Raw genomic sequence first — 20,654 nt, 5'->3', positions numbered from 1 at the left:
GGATGTGAACAAACAGCATTGACCTCACCCTGTCCAAGGAAAAAGAAATTGGATTACAGCTTGTCACTTCTACCTTAAAAACACTTATTTTATGCCACTGGGACTGCCAAAAATGAAATTGTATCAGGCCACTGCTGTAAGAATGTGGTCGTTATTATCTAGCAATAAGCTAGCTGCTAAGTTTTCTTTCAGTGATGCTGGGGGATTCTGGAAATGTATGACTAGCTGGCCAGTAGACTCACTGTATATTCCTTCATCCTTGGCAGACATTGCAGATTGACCCTGGCACTCTTTTCTTCAGAGCTTTGATTTGGTCCCCAACTGCATCCATATACACTGTTTTGGATTTCTGTTGTCAATCATAGGTGATGCTTAAGATGAAACAGATTTGCCATCACTTGTCTAGGCAATTTATTCATACTGGATACTAAGGTAAACTGCTCTCTGATTTTACCTAGACTTCCAGAATTGGCATTCATCTTGGATGGTTCCAAACCCAGGTTTTACTTGCCAGTGACCTTGACCTTGTCTTTAAAAGCTAGTAATTCGGAGATTTGTTTGGTTAGGCCATGGGAAGTTTTTCTTCCCTGCTCTGTTTAATAGCAAAAGGATGACTCTCTATTTTGGTTTTAACAGAGACAGTTATAGCTATTGTGAGGCAGAAAAAGGATGTGTCGAGTTTTTGCATTTAAAACCTAAACTTTCTCAACGCATCAGGTTTGGTATTAATCAATTGCATTAAAATATAAGTTATGCAAAGCACATTTGAATTTTAGTACCAAGAGATTCTCTTTGAATTGCTACTCAGGTACAAGTACATGGATATGGGTTTTTTTTTTTTTTCAATGTAAAATAATTATTGATTCACTTGTTTGATGAATAATGCATTAGTAGTCTGTCTTTCCCTATAAGATTTAAGGGAATTAAAATCAAGAAATCAATTGCTATTATCCTCAAAAACACCATTTGAGGCAAATAACTTTTATTTCTACTTTATAGAAGGGGGAAATGAGGCCTAAAGAGTTTAGAGACCATCGAAGGTCCCATAGCCAATGAGGGGAGGAGTCAGGATTTCATCAAGGGTTCTAACTGCAAGAATTCTTTTTTCCTTTGCATCATGTTGTCTGTGTCTCTAGTGTCATTCAGAAGTAGCAATAATCCCAAACAAAACCCATTACAACACCATTTAATTGTTACATCCTTGGTTAAGTTTATTCCTAGGTATTTTATTCCTTTTGAAGCATTTGTGAATGGGATGGTTTTGTTTTGTTTCCCTTTCTGATAGTGCATTTTTGGTGTATAAAAATGGAACTGATTTCTGGATATTTATTTTGTATCCTGATATTTTACTGAATTTATCTTTTTTTGGTAGAATCTTTAGGGTTCTCTATATGTACAGTATCATGTCATCTGTAAATAATGACAATTTTACTCACCATATGATTGTTTTGGGGAATTAAAGACAGGGTGAGATCTGAAGGCAGGTTAGCTAATTAGCTAGATGGACAAAACCCCTGCAGAGACCCTTCTCTGTTTAATGGGGGGGGGGGAAGGGGGTAGAGAGGGTGGACACAAATAACTATTTTTGAGCCAGTCTCACCCCTCATCAGTTATGCATCTTGATGATTTGCTCCAGACTCCTTTATTTTACCAGTAGTGGCCCAGTGCACGAATTTGTGCACGTAGAAAGGAAATTAATTAGAAGAAATATTTTAATATCACTTTTCACCCTTTCTCTATAATAGAAGTGTCAACCAAATTCACAATTGACAATGACAGATCGAAACACACACATGCAATTGGTGCCAGTGAGAGCTTTATATGTATCACACATGCATTAGTCAACCTAGCCTTTTATATATATAGAATAAACTTGCTTAATTAGACTTGCTTTCTGATTTAGCTAAACTTTTTCCCTCCCAGTGAAGCACCCCAACTTCTCTTTCAGGTAACTACTAGCAACACAGCAGTAAATATAAACATGAAGCAGATTATTATTGTAGATCATGCAGGGAGAACAAAGGGTAAAATATTTAACTGCCGCAGTGTTTGACTATATTCTGCGCAGTGAGAAAACCTGAAGTCATTTTCAAGGTCCACCATTTCTTACTTCTTTTTAGTCAGGTCAAGTTTCTAAGCTTTCTACATCTCCATTTTCTGGCTAATGAAAAGAAAATATGATTCCACCAAGTTTCCTATCTACCTACTCCAGGACTTCTGTGAGGATCAAATGAGATGAGGCACAAGAAAATGCTTCACAGACATTTGGTTAAAGTGTAAAATGTTTCCACCTGGCTATAAAGCAAGTCGTGTTCCTGGGCTGAAGAAACTGCAAGGAGGCTAGTCACTAGGGAGAGGAAGCCAGGCGTTGCTACATGACATCATTACCCTGGATGGACACTTAGTATATTAGCCTTTTATATATATATATAGATACCTTTTAATTACAGACTTTGGGGAGTGGTAGAAGGTACAGCAGAAGGAATACTGACTTGTGATCAAATGGCCTAATGTAATTCCAGGCTCAATTGCTTTCAGGCTGTGATCTTGGACCAATTAACTTAATTGGAGGGGGGCGGGCTCAGTCTCTTCTTTTCTAAGGCATCATGGGGCTATGGTAACATTTAAATGAATAGATTTATTAAAAACAGCCATCACAGCAACAAATTTCAACCCTGAATTACTTTCTGAATTATTGTTATTGAAGGAAAATGTCTTTGGGACCCCAACAGTTATCTTCCTAGGTATCTTTCAGGCACTTTATGTGGCAGCTTCTCTGTGTTTATCTGTGGTATCAGCTTGAGAGACAGTAGTATATTCCTACAAGATATGAAAATATCTGGGGTCATTAAACCCTCAGTATGGGGTTCATTATCTTGTTTTTATTCTGTTAACAAATGTTAGTACTAATTATCAAAATATGAGTGTAACTTGTGTTTGATTAACATCACCTCCTGAAATACATTATTGAGACTTCGTAAAAAAAAAAAAGTTTAGACTTAGCTATTTTTAGATATTAAACTTCTCAAATATAGAGTCTTTGAGTAAAAAAGAGTTATTGCTGCCCTGGCCAATGTTTCTCAGTGGTTAGAGCATTGGACCTTGCACCTGAATGGTCCTGGGTTTGATTCCCAGTCACGGGTATGTACCTGGGTTGTAGGTTCGGTCCCAACCCCTGGTCAGGGTGCATGCAGGAACAACCAATGGATGTATCTCTCTCACATTGATGTTTCTCTCTCTCTCTCTCTCTCTCTCTCTCTCTCTCTCTCTCTCTCCCTCTCCCTCTCTCTCTCTCTCTCTTTCTCTCTCTCTCCCCATTCCTTCCTCCCACTCTTTTTAAAATTCAATGGAAAAAATATCCTCAGGTGAAGATTAATAAAAAAAAAATTCACAACATTTAATAGACTAACTGACCATCAAATAGAACTTTAGGGAGATTGTAATTCATAAAGTTTGTCAAAATCTTAAGTAGGTCATAATTATGAGCTATTTTATTTTTAAACAATTTGTTATGTATTTACTAGAGGCCCAGTGCATGAATTTGTGCACAGGTGGGGTCTGGCCAGATCAGGCTGGGCCTGTCAGGAGGAGGAGATGGCGGGAGGTTGGCCAGCTGGTGTGCCCTGATTGGGCCCGATCAGGGCCGGGCAACTGGGGGAAGGGGCCGTGGGTGATTGCCTGGCAGGCCCCACCCCCAATTGGGGTTGGGGGACTTGTTGGGGGTGGGGCCAGCGGCCTGGGGGAGGGGCCATGAGTGGTTGGCCGGCCAGCCCTACCCCTGATCAGGGTGGGGGCAGCCGATCTGGGGTGAGGCCGGGTGGAGGGAGGGGCTGCAGGAGGTTGGCTGGCTGGCCCTGCCCCCTATTGGGGTGGGGGTTCTATCAGGGGTGGGGTGGCCAGAGGTAGGGGCTGCAGGAGGTTGGCTGGCCAGCCCCACCTATATTGGGGTGGTGGGGGCCCATTGGGGGTGTGGCCAGCCATGGAGAGGGGCTGCAGGAGGTTGGCCACCCAGCCCGCCCCCTATTGGGGTGGGGAGGTGCAATCAGGGGCAACTGGCGGCAGGGTGGGGCTGCAGACTGATCAGGGTGGTGGAGGCCCATCAGGGGCATGGCCAGCCAGGGAGAGGTGCTGCAGGAGGTTGGCTACCCAGCCCCGCCCCCTATTGGGGTGGGGAGGTGCAATCAGGGGCAGTTGGCCGGGGGGAGGGGCTGCGGGCCTATCCTGGTGGGGCAGGCTGATCGGGGGCGGGGCTGGCAGGGAGAAGGGAGGGGGCGTTTGGCTGGCAGCCCACTCTTGATTGGGGTGGGAGAGTCCGATCACGGGCGGGCCGGCAGGGGAGAGGGGCTGTGAGGTTGGCCAGCCGGCCCCAACCCCTGATTGGGCTGGTTCACTGGCCGTGGTGGGCGTCATAGCAACCAGTCATTAGGGTCATTATGGCCATTACGGTCTCTGGCTTTTTATATATATACTAGCTTTCCCGTTGCAGGAAAATTCCTGCAATGGGATTTCCTGCTGCACTCTACCCCGCCTCCGTTCCTCCCTTGCCGCCCGCCTCGCCTTCTCCTCCGGCCCTCCCGCGTTTCCCTTTGCTCCGCCATTGTCGCCCGCCTCCGCCCCGCCCCGCCCTTGCCGCCCGCCTCACCTTCTCCTCCGGCCCGCCTGCTTTTCCCTTCGCCCCCGGCCCCGCCTCCGCCCCCGGCCCCGCCTCCGCCCCGCCCTTGCCGCCCACCTCGCCTTCTCCAGCCCGCCCGTGTTTCCCTTCGCCCCCGGCCCCGCCTCCGCCCCGCCCTTGCCGCCCACCTCGCCTTCTCCAGCCCGCCCGCATTTCCCTTCGCCCCCGGCCCCGCCTCCGCCCCGCCCTTGTCACCGGCCCGCCTTCTCCTCCAGACCGCCTGCGTTTCCCTTCGCCCCCGGCCCCGCCTCCGCCCCGCCCTTGCCGCCCGCCTCACCTTCTCCTCCAGCCCGCCTTCGTTTCCCTTCGCCCCCGGCCCCACCTCTACCCCGCCCTTGTCACCGGCCCCGCCTTCTCCTCCAGCCCGCCCGTGTTTCCCTTCGGCCTCGGCCCCGCCTCCGCTCCGCCCTTGCCGCCGGCCCCGCCTTCTCCTCCAGCCCGCCTTCGTTTCCCTCCCTGACTTCGCTCCTCCCTTCTCCTCCCCCCACCCCCCTGGCTTGCTTGCTTCTTCGAAGCTTTACTCCCCTTTGCAGCTCTTGGCTTCTTTCGACACTGTCTTGATATGCAAATCAGCCGCCACCTTTGTTGGGGCAATTTGCATACTCGTCCTGATTGGTTGGTGGGCGTGGCTTGGCTGGTGGGTGTGGCTTAGGTGTAGCGAAGGTGCGGTCAATTTGCATATTTGTCTATTATTAGATTAGACTAGAAGCCCGTTGCACGAAGTTTCGTGCAAAAGACCTTCCTTCACCTGGCTGCTGGCACCAGTTTTCCTCTGGCCACCCGCTGATCAGAGCGCCTCCTGCCAGCGTGATCGGCCATTCTGAGTTCCTCCAGCACCAGTTTTCCTCTGGCCACCTGCTGATCGGAGTGCCTTCTGCCAGCATGATCAGCCACCCCGAACTCGCTGGCGGGAGGCGCTCCGATCAGTGGGTGGCCAGAGGAAAACTGGTGCTGGTGGAAAACTGGTGCCATCAGCCACGCAATCAGCCACCCCAAGTTCCGCCACCGGCGCCTTCTGCAAGCCCCTTGGGTCCTCCCGCAGTGCCGGCCGTTGGGGCCAGCAGGAGGAACGGAGGGCAGGGGACTCGTGAGTCACTGCCCCCCACCAGCCCAATCGGCCACCCCGAGTCCCGGTATGTGTGAAATGGCTACACTAGGGAAAATGTAGACTAGATAGAGATATTGGAAAGTCAAGTGATAACGAGGGCCTGCACAAGGAAATTACCAAGGGGATAAAAATGCCAAGGCTAAATTTGAAAGGGGCTGTATTGGAAGGGTAAAAGGAGAGACTGTAGATCACCATAGCCTAATATAAAGCTGGACAAACCATGGAGGCAAATTTCATGAGTTTGAAAACATTTTTAGACTCTTACACTCAACACATCCAAGGCTGAACTCTTTATCTTCCCCTCAAAGCTGTGTTTTTATATCATGTCAGTCATCTGAATCTCAGTTGATAGCAACTTCATCCATCCAGTGGCTTAAATCATTAATGTCATTGCTGACTCCTTTCTTTCTCTCCTACCCCAAATGCAGTCAGCCAGGAAAACCTGTTGGTTCTACCTACCTGTAAAACACAGATAGATCCAACCACTTGTCACCTCCCACCTCCCCTGACACCATTCATTCCCAGCCAACATCATCCCTTACCAGGATGACTGCAATTGCTGCCTAATTCTGCTCCAGGCCTTCCCCCACAGTGTAATCTCAACATGGCAGCTAGACTGATCCTTGTAAATATAATGCCAATCATGATACTGTTATGCTTAAAGACTCCATATCACTCACTCAAAAAGCTAAAGGCCTAATAATGGTCTTCAAGGTCTTACAGGGTCTGGCCTCTGCCTGCTCCACCTCACTGGGCTTCAGATACACTAGCCTCTTACTGTTTCTGGGCAAGTCAGGCAAGCAACCAACTGGGCACCAACGGTTCCCTCTGCCTCGAATGCCCTTTCCCCCAGTATCTGCATGGGTAAGTGAAATGGTCTCAGCCTAAGATGGGCTTATGTAACATAGAAGGAGAAAAGGAAATCTTATAGAAAGAAAATATTACCAATCATATTATTAATTGTTTTTAGGTTCTTTGGTACATTATGATCTAGGTGTGGTTTAGACATCCTAACCACAGTTACAGTTTAGCTGAATGTCAGGTGAACATCACAAACATATGACTCATTTAGGATATTATTTCCTGAAGGGCATGGAATAATTTTCTGTTATTTTTTTAAACAATGTTTTTCCAATATCATGGTATTAGGTAAGAACAACTAAATCCATATGATAAACATGGTCATTTAAAGTACATGTTCATTTTACCTCAAATTCCCCAGAACACCTCAATCTGCCTATGCTAGTGTTACTAGAGCTAGCTCATCAAACCCAGCAGGAGCTCAGCAAGCTGTGGAGTTAACAGCTAGCTTCAGTGAGGTGTGAGAGTACTAGGCTAACTGCAGTCGAACCAATCACGTTAAATCATGTATCATGTCCATTCTCCAAAACTTGATACACTTGACTTTTATCAAAAACTTAAGAGTTCATATAAAAACTGTTATCAAAATAATGCAAAATCTAGTGAACATAACATATTCTTAAAGCAAGGCACTAAAAACGCCCAAATAGACTTTCGTGCCCAACACGAAAGGACATGATTGTTAATTAGCAAAACGTTGCAGTTATCAACACACTGGTAAGAATGGCTCTAGTTATTTCTAATAAGCTCTATAGAAATTGGCTTTCATCTCATCCTTTCTTAGTCTTACCCCCATGTAAAACAGCACTAAAGAAAAGTGTGATGAAGCTCTACTAATGGAAATTAGAATTGGTAAATGTAGTGTCAGCCATTGAATCATTCTATTAATCGTAATGGATGTGGCCATTGTCCTAAAGGATATTTAGGCTCTAATATATTACACTCAAAATTCAACTAGACTAATAAAGGACTGGATAATATAAAAGTAAAATATGTCAGTGGTTTTATCTCTATATAATGGTCTGGTTCCTAAATTTAAGTAATTTATTTGCTGAATTAGTTACCAAAGACCTATTAGTCACAGTTTAAAGCACAAAGCTTTGTCCGTGCTTTGAACAAAAGAAACTCTTTAATATTTAAATTCTGATGAACTCATTTCATGCTACCACTTATTGTCAAATACCTCTTAAACAACTAAATGGTAACTTTTATTATGGGTCATATAAATATGACCAACTTATTCCAAGGAATACTTAATATAGTAAAAATAGTGCTTAATTAAGTAGCCAACTTACACCTGAGAGACTTCATCTAGTTTTGTTTGTTTTGAAGGCCTGGTATAGCAAAGAGCCCAAGTGAAAGGTATAAGAAAAAAATCAGTGGACTCTAGGATATGGCGGGAATCAGGCAGCTGAGATAAAGGCACAGTGCATTCCAGGACTGTCCAATTGCACAGAAGATGGGAACTAGAGAGTGTCCATTGCTCTTGGGCAGTTTAGCAGTCACTACTGACTCCAGAGCAGATTCAGTAGTGAGGTGGGGGTGATTGTCATTTTGTAGAGATTCCTAGAGGTTCTTCTTCTTTCTGAGATGGCTAGTAATCTTTGTGATATTACATGACTCTTTTGTGGACTTTTGTGTATACCGAGATCCATTGTTTTTCTTTATCTTGGAAATCTAAATAAGTGGGAGAAAAGAGGTGAAGAGAAACACAGGAAATAGACATCTCTTTCTTTAGACTGCAGGGTCTTAGAAAAGCTATGAGGCTGAGGATTATCTCACAGCACCTGGAAAGGTGGAAAACCTCCTTGGAAACAGTGACTCCTCTTGGTAAAAATGAAAATGCATCAATTGGTTGCCTTCCCAACTGGGGATCAAACCCGCAACCTGGGCATGTGCCCTGGCCAGGAAACGAATCAGTGACCTTTTGATGTCTGGTGTGATGTCTGGTGATGCACACCAGACATCACTCATCACTCCAGCCAGGGCTGAACACTGAAGCTTTGTAAATCTTAAAAATCGTTTTCCTCTGCAATAGTCTAATAAGTATTTAAATTCTCCAGCTAACTCCCCAGAGCCTGTATTAACCGTAATGTACCTGGAGCATATGACTGAACTACTAATCGTTGTTATAATGTTGTTAAGGTCTGAATGAGTTCCATTCTGAAACATCAGGAAGAGCTTTTCCTCCTGGCCCCCTGCACTCTAGTGAAACTAGGAAAGTGATTATTTTTCCACCTGCTGGATAGGAGAGTGTAGTGGGGGGTTGGCTGGTGGAGGTTCTCAGCTGGACAGGGCTTTTGGGGAAAAGATAGGGCGGGGGCCTGGGGTCTCCGGGGTTGACTTCCTGATTTACCTCTCTGCTACCACCTGTAATATCTGAATTTCTCACCATTCTTCATTTTTCCCCTTACTAAGTATTAATCAGTAAATAGAGCCTCATAAACTTCTCTTTAATGTCTCTAAAACATTTTCAGTTGTTTTATTTTTTTAAGAATTAAGGATATATATGAAGAAGAGAGGTTTATATAATCTTTTCATTTCACTTAATTCTTTTTCTCTCTTTTACTAGGTAAGGTTTATATGTGTGTGTTTGTCTATATAGTGTACTAGTATATGGTGTGTGTATGTGTGTGTGTGTATGGTGTATATGGTGCATGTGTGTGGATGGATGGATGGATAGATAGATAGATAGATAGATAGATAGACAGACAGATAGATAGATAGACAGATAGGTAGATAGACTATTATGAACTAAAGTTGTGTTCCTGGGTATTCCAGAAAGAAAATTAACTTGGGTCTTTTGGGATATTTCCTTCTAGGAAGTTCTGAAGTATAAAAACAAGACTTGGTAAGGCCAAGGAGATGGAATGGTGCTGGTGTTGCCAAGGATTCTTGCCCAGGGGAAGAGCAGGAGTAGAAGGTAGTTAAGATCCAGCCCTGGATTAGCTTTGGGAGACATCCTAGAGATGAGGCTGTAGAAACAGCAAAGGAGAAGAGTCCTGAATTCTGCTACAGGAGTTGCCACTTAAGGATTTGGTTTATTTTTAGGAAACATACGTTTCACATATGTGGGTAGGGAGCTTGATTGGAACAGAACACTGCTGCCTTGCTCCTGCTGCTTGAGTCCTAACTGTGAAGCATTGCTTCTCTTCCTGGTCCTAGAGCATTCCAAAAGGAGGTGTTGGGTATAAAGAGTGAGCTGAAGATGAAATGGCTGTTCTTTTCTGAGGGGAGTAGGCAGTGAGGGGCTCTGGTTAGAGCCTGAGGATCTTAGGTTAGATATTTCAAAAGATATGCACGGTTGATCAGTGTTGGGATATGGCACACTTCCTAACATGGCAAGTTCTTTTCCAGGGACTCCAAAAGTGCTGTTTTGAGATCATTTAAATTTAAATCCCTTAAACGTATTTTCAGTCCAAGGCTCTGTCAAAACAAAAAGCAAAAAAAAACAAAAAAAACACATACACACACAAATATAAACAAACAAAAACACCCACAAAACTTAAGGCCATCATGGAGACAGGACATGAGTGACTTCACCTGACACACTTGCAGACTAGACATAGGCCATTGGTCATCGTGTGGCAGTAGCAGGAAATCAGAAACCCAGGCTGCAGTATCTTCTACACTCTCCTTGGCAATGAAGTCAGCAAAGGCCGCCCTCCCAGCGGTTCCTGCCAGCTTAGAGGACTGGCTTGAGATTCTTTGTGGATTGCGCAGAACACCACGATCTTCTGTTTCAGTGGTCTCTTAAAAAATGTCGTCTACCTTTACAATACTCTTCATTTTTAATATATTTTTAGTTTATTGGGGTAACACTGGCTAACAAAATTATATAGGTTTCAGGTGCACAATTCTACAATACATTATCTGTACACTGTATTGTGTGTTCACCACCCCAAGTCAAGTCTCTTTCCATCACCACATATCCCTCCTATACCCTCCTGTATCTCCCCTCATCCCCCAGCAATCACCACACTGTTTTCTGTGTCCTTAAGTTTTTCTTTTTTGCTCAATCCCTCCGCCACCCCCCACATACCCGGTTCTGCTCACATCTGTTCCTTAAAGCACAGAGTTCTTTTGAGAACCCCATTTTAGTTGTTAAGAAAACCATCGGAAGAGGATAAACTATAAGAGCAATGTCGTATTATGGCCCGTGGACAGATGTGATTACCTCATGAATGAAGACACTATGCTAAAGAAATCCAGTGATTTCCCTAACAGTGACATTGTCAATGCCAAGAACCAGCTGTGTACAGATCCTAAAAGGCAAAAAGGAAACTTGTAATTTTTGTCCTAATAATATTCTACCACCCTGGAGTTAACTGAGGATGCAATGTTTGGCACATGGACTGCGTCCTCGTTCCCTCCCCCCATCCCAAGCAATAGTGGGACACGCCCTGGGCCCAGTTGTGCAGGCAGGTGGCTGGGCACTTGTGCTGGCTTCGTGAAGCTCTGTGAGTCGTGATGCTGCATTCGGGAAGCATCACGGCCAGTCTCTCCTCTACCCGAATTGGTCAGAAGAATCATGGCAGTTTATAATGTTCATTTTGAAAAGTTGCTGTTGCCTGCATCTCAAACTGGCCCATGTTTAGAGCACTTTGAAGGTATAGTTTGCCATGATGCTTAAATGTTGGCATAACTCTGAGGACATCTTTGTAGGTGTTTCAGACAATAGAGGTACCTTTACCCCCCTAACTTCACTCCGCCCATCCAGTTCATGCTCCATATAGCCATGATAGTAATTCTTCAGAATATAAGTTGGGTTGCATCCTTTCCCTGATCAAAACCCTCAAACAACTTCCCATTGCATTTCAATGAAATACCAAGTCCTTCCTGAGCTGTAATGCATTGTTACCTGGTTTGGTCAGTTCTCTTTCTGCCACTTTCTCCCTTGCTGTTCTCCAGAAACAGTGGCTTTCTTGCTGTTTCTTTAACCTTTCAGGCACGTTCTCACCTCAGGACCTTTGCATGTGCTGTTTGCTCTTCATGAAACATTCCTTCCAAAGGTGACTGAATGACTGGCTTCCTCAATGCCTTTAGGACTACTTAAATATCATTTTCTTGGGGAGGCCTTTCCTGATCACTCTATCCAAAATAGTACCCGCTGTTACTTTGTACCCCCTTACTTTATTTCTTATCACAGTACTTATCTCTGCCTGACATTGTATCTCTAGGTATTTGTGCCCTCCATTAGGAAGTATGATCTATGAAGGCAGATGCTATCTGTTTTGTTCACTACGGTATCTCCAGCTGATAGAACGGGGCCTGACACATGATAAGCATTCAGAAAATATTTGTTAATGAATGAATTAACTGAGTTCATTCACATAGTATGCCAAGTCTTTTGATATAGGTAGCCAAAGGGTGGATCTAATTATAATTGTGTATCTATCCCTATTATTGTATACTATATTATATATGTACTAGAGGCCTGGTGCACAGGATTCTTGCACTAGTGGGAGGGGCGTGGCCTGCGAGGATCGCCTGCTGTGGGAGCACCACTCATCACAGTCAGCCGAGCGGTGCTCCCACTGTGGGAGCATACTGATGACCAGGGGGCAGCTCCTGCGTTGAGCGTCTGCCCCCTAGTGGTCAGTGCACATCATAGTGACTGGTCCACTGGTCATTCTGGTCGTTCTGTCATTTGGTCACTAGGCTTTTATTATATAGGATAGGATAGGATGATATATATCCATATGTATTTTTGATAAGTATATGATAGGTAGAAAGAAAGAAAAAAGAAAGAAGTTTAATGCAACCAGTCTAGCACAGAGCCTGATACACTATAAGGAGTGGCTATAGTGTATCAGGCTCTGTGCTAGTACTTTGATATCTTTCCCTTATAATGTGTCAGGCTCTAGATTCTTTGCTTCCCTTACCCACTTTAATAAACCAGCTGTCACATAGTTGCTATTATTATCCTCATCATAGTAATACAGAAGTGGAGGTTAAGAGGGGCAACTTTGCTCAAGATCAGACAGTTATTAAGTAACAGATTGTAATTAAACTGGGTCTGGTCTGGCTCCAAAGTCTTAACTGAATGACTTGTCTATGCTGTACATATACTGCATCTTCTAATTTTGAATCTTCCATAATTCTATAGGGGAACAAATAAGGGGGCTTGAGGGGTATATATTTCTACAAAGGACTATAGAGTAATTACAAAATATACATATTTTTATTGAAAATGAAAGAAATTACCTAAATAATTTAGAAACTAGATTACATTCCAGTTTGCATGTAGTAATATAAAAATACAAATAAAGTTTTTATCCAGCTATATTGACTAGGGTAAGTGAAAAATTTTAAAGCTCACGGTTTGTACTTTTAAATTTAAAGAATAATTTATTTGAAAAAAGATACTGTGGTTAAATTCTGCAAATGCTATTTATCATATTGGGCACATTTACAAACTTCTCCCTTTATCTCTGTAAACTCTCAGGCGGGTGTTCATTCTTTTGTTTCCTACTCCATTCATCTGTGTCATCTACAGTTAACAGTTGAGGGTCATCACTTCTTGCTATTGCTGTTCCACCTTTGTCTTAATTATGTACCTCCTAGTGCTTCCCCTTTAGGCATATCTCCCACCTAAACCCTCACTAAGTCATTTCATTTTACATGTCCAGACCTGCCTAGACTTGCCACAGTTCTCCCACGAGTCTCACATAGTAGTGGGGAAAAAAGTAGGTGATCACAAATTTGAGAGCTATTTAGGTTTGTTGACATTTTCTTATTTTAGTGAACAATTATTTACAACTCCTAAAAGTTAAAGTTATCTTCCTACTTATATCTATTTATTATATTCTCTTATTTTGATGATGATAATTTGCCTCAGATAGATTTTGTAACATATTTTCAGTTGCTTAAAGCCACCAAAAAGGAGAGACTTATACTTTGTGGAAAGATGGAAGTAACAGGTTCTGTATTTATCTTCCTTCCTGAAACAACTGAGAAACTGCACAAAGTTTATCAAGTAACTTTTAAATATATTGGGCATCAGGCAGTAAAGGACCATCATCCTTAAGAGATGGAAAACAAAGTAGGTGAATTCTAGGATTGTCCCAGCTTACTGCCATGAGAGAGTGTCCAGGCCATAGCAAAGGGTGGATGGAGGACCCAGCTGGATCCTAATGGTTTCCTGAATTGTGGAGAGGGAGAGGGTCCTTTGAAAAGACAGATAAAATTGAAAGGCCTTTTTCTAGACCAATCAGAAAAAAATGAAAGAAGAAATAAATGATCAATATCAGGTAATTATGATAAAAGAGACATTACTACTGATTCTACAGAAGGACAATAAGGAAATACTGCTAACAACTTGATGCCAATAAATTCTCAACTTGTATGAAAAGGACAAACTTGTTGAAAGTCACAAACTACCAATGCTCATTCAGAAATACATAAAATAATCTGAGTAACTCTATATCTATTAAATAAATTGATTTATTGTGGATTTTTTTAAAGGTAGTCTAACATAGAGAACTCTCCAGGTCCAGATGACTTCATTAGTAAGTTGTACCAAACATTTTAAAACGAGGTAATACTAATTCTATAAAATTCTCCCAGAAAATTGAAGATGAGACAATACTTCAGAACTTATTCTATGAGGCCAGTGTTACACTGATCCCCAAACCAGATGAAGACATTCTAAGAAAAGAAAAATAATAGACCAATATCCCTCACATAAAATTTTTACAAAATTTTATCGAATCAAATCCATTAACAGATAAAACATCATGACCAAGAATGCAAGGTTGAAAATTAATTAATGTAATTCAACATAATAACAGACATTATAAAACTATATGATCATCTCAATAAATGCCAAAAATAGATTTGACAAAATACTATATCCATTCATGCTAAAAGCTCTCAGCAAACTGGGATTAGAAGGGCACTTTCCCAACCCAACATAAAACAATTGAACATCTAAGAAAAACTTTTAGCTCACATCACACTTAAGAGTGAAAGATGAATGCTTTCCTCTGAAGATCAGAAAAAGACAGGGATGTCCTCTCTCACCATTTTTATTCAAATTACAGGAGATTCTAGCCAGTGCCATAAATAAAAAACACACAAAACAAAACAAACATATCAAGATTGCAAGTAAAACTGACTTTGTCACAAATAACATGATTATCTGTGAAAAAATATGATGGAATCTACCAAAAAGAACTCGTGAGTTTAGCAAAGTTGCAGGATACAAAGTCAAAATATAAAAATAAGTTGTATTTCTCAAAATTGGCAGTGAACATTTAGAAATTTAAATGAAAATAATACAATTTACGAAATAATCAAAGAATATGAAATACTTTGAGAATGTATCTGGCAAAATATACCTAACACTGAAATACTAAAAATAGCCTTTTTGACCTATAATTGACAGACAAAAAACTGGACAAACATAAAGTATACTATTTGGTAAGTTTCAATAAACATATGCACCCATCAAACTATCAGCAAAATCTACTAAAAACTGTAAACATTGCTGAGACAAGTTAAAGCAGATCTAAATAAATGGAGAGACAGACTGTGCACATGGATGGGAAGACTCAATGTTGTTAAGATGCCAGTTCACCCCAAATTCATGTAGAGATTTAACATAATCCCCATCAAAATCCCAGCAGACATTTTTTTAAGTTGATAAATTCAGTTTAAAACTCATGTGAAAATACAAAGGATCTAAAAGAGCCAAACCAATTTTGAAAAGAAACCAAGTTGGAGGGCTAACACTACCCAATTTCAAGAATTATTATAAATTTACATTGATCAAGATAGCATGGTATCGGGGTAAAGATAGACAAATAGATCAATCAAAATAACAGAATCCTGAAATAGACCCAAAGATATGTGGCCAATTAATTTTTGACAGAGGTTCAAAGGCAATTCAGTGGGAAAAGAATCGTTTTTTCAACAAATGATGCTGGAACAATTTGACATTACAATGCAAAAAGGACCATATATTCATACCTCAGACCATTTATAAAAACTAACAATATATTATAGATCTAACTTTACAACCATAAAATTTTTAAACTTCTAGAAGCATAGGAGAAAAACTTTGTGACCTTGACTTAACAATTTCTTACGTGATAATCCATAAAAGAAAAACTTAATAAATAGGACTTTCTATTAAATACTTCTGTTCTCTGAAAGCCACTGTTGAGAGAATGAAAAGGGAAGTCACAGACTTGAAGAAAATATTTACAAATCATGTATCTCATAGAGGATTTGATTCAGAATACTATCTAATAAAAGAGTGATATGCAAATTAACCATCACTCTGCCACACCCACAAGCCACGCCCATCAGCCAATCAGGAGCAAGTATTCAAATTAACCCAACCAAGATGGCTGCAGCCATGGAGAGAGCAGGAGGGAGGCTTGGGTTTCCCCAGCGATGGAGGAAGCCAAGATTTCCACACACGCTGGCTGGCCCAGGCCTCCGCTTAAGGCTACAAAGTTTCAATTATAGAAGGTAAATAAATCCTAGATACCAGGGCCTCCACTTGGTTCACTGGGGGGCATGGCCGGCCTGCAAACCACCACAGGCCCCTCACCCAGGCCGCCTCACACCCCAAGGGAACCCCCACCCTGATCCAGAACACCCTTCAGGGCAAACCAGCTGGCCCCCACCCATGCACCAGGCTTCTATCCTATTTAATAAAAGAGTAATATGCAGATTGACCATCACTCCAACACACAAGATGGCTGCCCCCATGTGGTCAAAGATCCTGCCCCCATGTGGACACAAGATGGCCAGCAGGGGAGGGCAGTTGGGAGGGACCAGGCCTGCAAGGGAGGGCAGTTGGAGGTGATCAAGCCTGTAGGGGAGGGCAGTTAGGGGTGACCAGGCCAGCAGAGGAGGGAAGTTGGGGGCAAACAGGCTGGCAGGGGAGCAGTTAGACATCAATCAGGCTGGCATGGGAGTAGTTAGGGGGTGATCAGGCTGGCAGGCAGAAGCGGTTAGGGGCAATCAGAAAGGCAGGCAGGCGAGCAGTTGGGAGCCAGCAGAGCAGTCCTGGATTGTGAGAGGGCAGTCGGACATCCCTCGAGGGGTCCCAGATTGGAGAGGGTGCAGGCTGGGCTGAGGGACACCCCCTTCCCCCGTGCACGAATTTCATGCACCGGGCCTCTAGTAACTAAATAATAAGAAACAAACAATCCAATAAAAATGGGCAAAGAATGTATGCCAATGACAAATAAACTAATGAAAAGCATATGAAAAATAATGTCTAACATTATTAGTCATCAGGGAAATGCAAAGAAAAACCACAAGGAGATACCCTGTCACACCTGTTGAAATGGCAACAATGAAACAACAGCAAAAACTGGACCGCTCATACCCTGCTGGTGAGAATGTAACATGATACAACCAGGATGGAAGTAGTTTGGCAGTTTCTTAAATATTTACTTTCAAATAACTTAAATATTCCACTCAGCTATTACTCAAAGGAAAACTAAAGCATATGTTCATACAAATACTTGTACACAAATGTTCATAGCAGTTTTACATGTAGTAACCAAAACCTGCAGCCTTCCCAAATGTCCATTAGTAGGTGAATGGACACAGAGTTTTGGTATGTCCATATAATGAGCACACCTCACCAATAAAAAGGAATAAACTATTGATATTGGAAAACAAGTCTCAAAATAATTATGCTGAGTGAAAGAAGACTTGTCCCCTGTGACCCAAAATATGATTTGCTTTATAGAAAATTTAGAAAACAAAAACTAATGTAAAGTGGCTGACAGCATATTGGTGATTATTAAGGGACACAGGGATGGAGATGGGGAGGGACAGGAAGGAGGAAATAGAAAAAAGCTTGAGGAAACCTTTAGGAGGTGATGGATATGTTCATTGTCTAGATTTTGCTGATAGTTTTATGGTGCATATGTTTGTAAAAACTTACCAAATAGTATATTTTAAATATGTGCTGTTTTTTTGTATGTCAATTATACTTCAATAAAGCTATTTTTAAAACTACTAAAAAGATACTATATCTGTCTCCCAAAATTCAACTAAGACTTTCAATCCTAAGAATTTCAAATATGACAGAGATATTTCACATTCAGATTCTCACAATTTTCAATAATTTTTTTTGCATGTTTATGTTCATACTTTGTTTTGTTGAATTATTTGAAATTCTTTAAATGAAAACCCTTATTTGGTGGGAAAGTAAAGCAGTAGAAACTCATATAAACTACTGATGAGCATATACTTGGTGCAATTACTGTGTAAAAGCATTTTGTAAAGTATGTGCATGCCCTACAACCTAGCAATTCCCTTTCTAGGCATACACCAAGAAAAGCAGCTCTCAAGCTGTTTGTTCTCAGACCTTTTTTGTACTCTTAAATTATTGAGGAATTCAAAGTTTTTGTTTATGTGATTTATGTCTTTAGATAATTACTGTATTTGACATCAAAACAGAAAGTCTTTAAATATTTTCCTTTTTAAAATAACAATAATAAACCAATTGATAAGTTAGCACTAAAAATACTTTCAGAGAAAAATAATTATTTACTATAACAAGGACTGTAGTGAGAAGAGTGGTATGTTTGGCTTTATATTTTTACACATCTCTTAATATCCTCTCCCAAAGAAGATGGTTGCTCATATCTGTTTCTGTATACAGGTTGTTGGAATATATTGTTTTGGTTGAAATATATGAGGAAAATATGGCCTCACACAGATACACAATTAGAAAAGAGAGAACCATTTTAATAGCCTTTTCAGGACATTCTTGATACTACACCACAACTCTCTAAGTGGTAGTTTCTTAAATTTAAATTGTAATGTTGAATCTGAAACCATGTCAGTGAACATTTATACTGTTACATTAAAATCCATTGGTCAAATTAGATCTCCAGCAGCTATTTCAAATATATCATGTCCAAAATCTATACTAATAAAAGGGTAATATGCTAATTAGACCGGGTCAACCAGATATCTTCTGGATGTCCGACTTCCTTCCAGACAAAGCCACGGTGGCAGGGGCCAAGGCAGAGGCGGTTAGGGGCGATCAGGCTGACAGGGGAGCAAGCAGTTAGGGGCGATCAGGCCAGCGCAGGGGAGCTATCAGTTAGGGGGCGATCAGACCAGCAGGGGAGAGCAGTTAGGGGGTGATCAGGTTGGCAGGGGAGGGCAGTTAGGAGGTGATCAAGTTGGCAGGGGAGGGCAGTTGGGGGCGATCAGGCAGGCAGGCAGGCAGGCAGGCGAGCAGTTAGGAGCCAGTGGTTCTGGATTGTGAAAGGGATCCCAGATTGGAGAGGGTGCAGGCCAGGCTGAGGGACATCCCCCACCAAGCCCCCGTGCACAAATTTCATGCACCGGGCCTCTAGTAGTTCATATCTCCTTTGAAACAACTCTCTTTCAATTTCAGTGAAAAGCATTAACTGGACCTGAAACCAGAAACCTGGACTTGTTCAGGATTTCTTTTCCCTTCACCTCTTCATATCCATGTACTCACCTGCAAATCCTGTCAGTGATGCCTCATAAATATCTTTCTGTTCCCCATTCATTATCTCCCCCTATCTCCACTACTAGTTTAGTTTAAGCTCACCTCATCTGACTCTCAACTGGGCTTTTTAAAGTCTTCTAGTATCTCCAGGCAAAGATGATTATTCCTCATCCTGTGCTTCTGCTTACCTTGCAGATAGTATTTAGTAGTTGCTGAATAACGTGGTTGACTCTAAAAGTGAAATTTTATTGGTACTTTTCCAAGAGTCCCCTTAGTCCATAGGGTGAAATCCAAACTCTTTAATGTCATGTGTGAGATCCCTCACCGGCCATTCCCTCGCTCTTTAGTTAAGTTTCTCCCCACCACCTGCCCACACCTAGCGCTAAGACCCCCACATTTGTCCAAGGACACAGCACCTCTTATGACTCCACACTTTGCAAATTTGCTAAAAATGTACTTCTCATTCCTGTCGCAGGTCATAGCTGAGTTTAGGGTCCCTCCCATGGGATCTTTTCTACTATCTCACTGCATTTTCATAATGTGTAACAATATTTACAAACATTTATTTTGGGCACCTACTTTGTTCAGACCACTTGCAATTCTTATAATAGCCCTGAAAAGTAGTAATTATTACCCCAATTTAAAAGATGAGGACCTGATTCAAAGGGATATTAATTTGCTGAGAGTCACACACCTAGGCAGGGGCTGAGCGGGGTTCTGGCCCGGGGCTCTTTCTGCTCTATTATTTTGCCTCTCTTTACTCATCTCTTAGAGGGGTTTCTCTATTATCTGATCATGCTTTTGTCTCCTCTGACCAGCAGTGCATTTCTGTGTTCCCTGAGCCCAGTTCAGTAAATAAACGAATAGAAGAATTTATGACTGGAACAGAATTTCAATTAGTCCCATGATACTGTCTCAGAAAACAATGCGAGAGCATGGTGGTTTTTCTTTTTCAAAGAACTGCTTATATTTGGGGCTAAAGTATAGCTTTTATACATTTCGCTCAGCAGATGTTTACCGTGCATTGTGTTCTGTGAAGTGCTGCACAGGAAACAAGACATTGGCATGACTGTTTCCATCTTCCAGGAGCTTTGGTATGGCAGGAACTTAGGACGATTACGCATCTAATCTGAACACCCAGCAAGAACAAAGCGCCTCAAGTTTTAAAACAGAGAGAGGCCACAGGGGGCTACGTTTAAAAGGGACCAGGAAAGATTTCTTGAAGGATGAATAGAATTCCAATAAAGGAAAATGTTGAGGGAGGGGCGTTAAGGGGACAGGGATGATGAATGGAATTTAAAATAAAGTCAGAAATAAGCCTGGTTTGGTCCACTTGTAACTCAGAACAGTTATCGATACCCTTTAAGAAATTAATAGCTACTTCAGTGATGGAGTATCAACTTTTTAAAACCTTATTTATGATAAAATAGAGAAGTGCATAAAACAAATACATAGCTCGATGATTACTGAGTGTGGATTTTGAGTAAAGCATGGGTTTGCCTCTGTGTTGGTTGCATGGGATTTCCGAGGAAATGGGAATTACATGCAGT

At 42.0% G+C, this 20,654-nt stretch overlaps 1 protein-coding gene across 26 annotated transcripts in view; it reads left to right on the top strand.

Moving 5' to 3' along the window:
• SNAP91 (synaptosome associated protein 91) overlaps positions 1–20,654 on the top strand; it is a 123,939-nt gene that overhangs the window by 14,808 nt on the left and 88,477 nt on the right. Inside the window, exon 1 of one of the 26 annotated variants that reach the window (XM_054721860.1) lies at positions 20,394–20,419. The exons of the other annotated variants lie outside the window; for them this stretch is intronic. Within the exon in view, the coding sequence (XP_054577835.1) occupies positions 20,394–20,419 (26 nt within the window). Of the gene's footprint in view, positions 1–20,393; positions 20,420–20,654 lie in introns of those variants that run through there. 26 annotated transcript variants of the gene reach the window in all.

Source organism: Eptesicus fuscus, chromosome 10 (genome assembly GCF_027574615.1).
Source record: "Eptesicus fuscus isolate TK198812 chromosome 10, DD_ASM_mEF_20220401, whole genome shotgun sequence".
In the NCBI taxonomy this organism is placed as follows: domain Eukaryota; kingdom Metazoa; phylum Chordata; class Mammalia; order Chiroptera; family Vespertilionidae; genus Eptesicus; species Eptesicus fuscus.
This window is presented reverse-complemented; position numbering and strand designations above follow the sequence as displayed.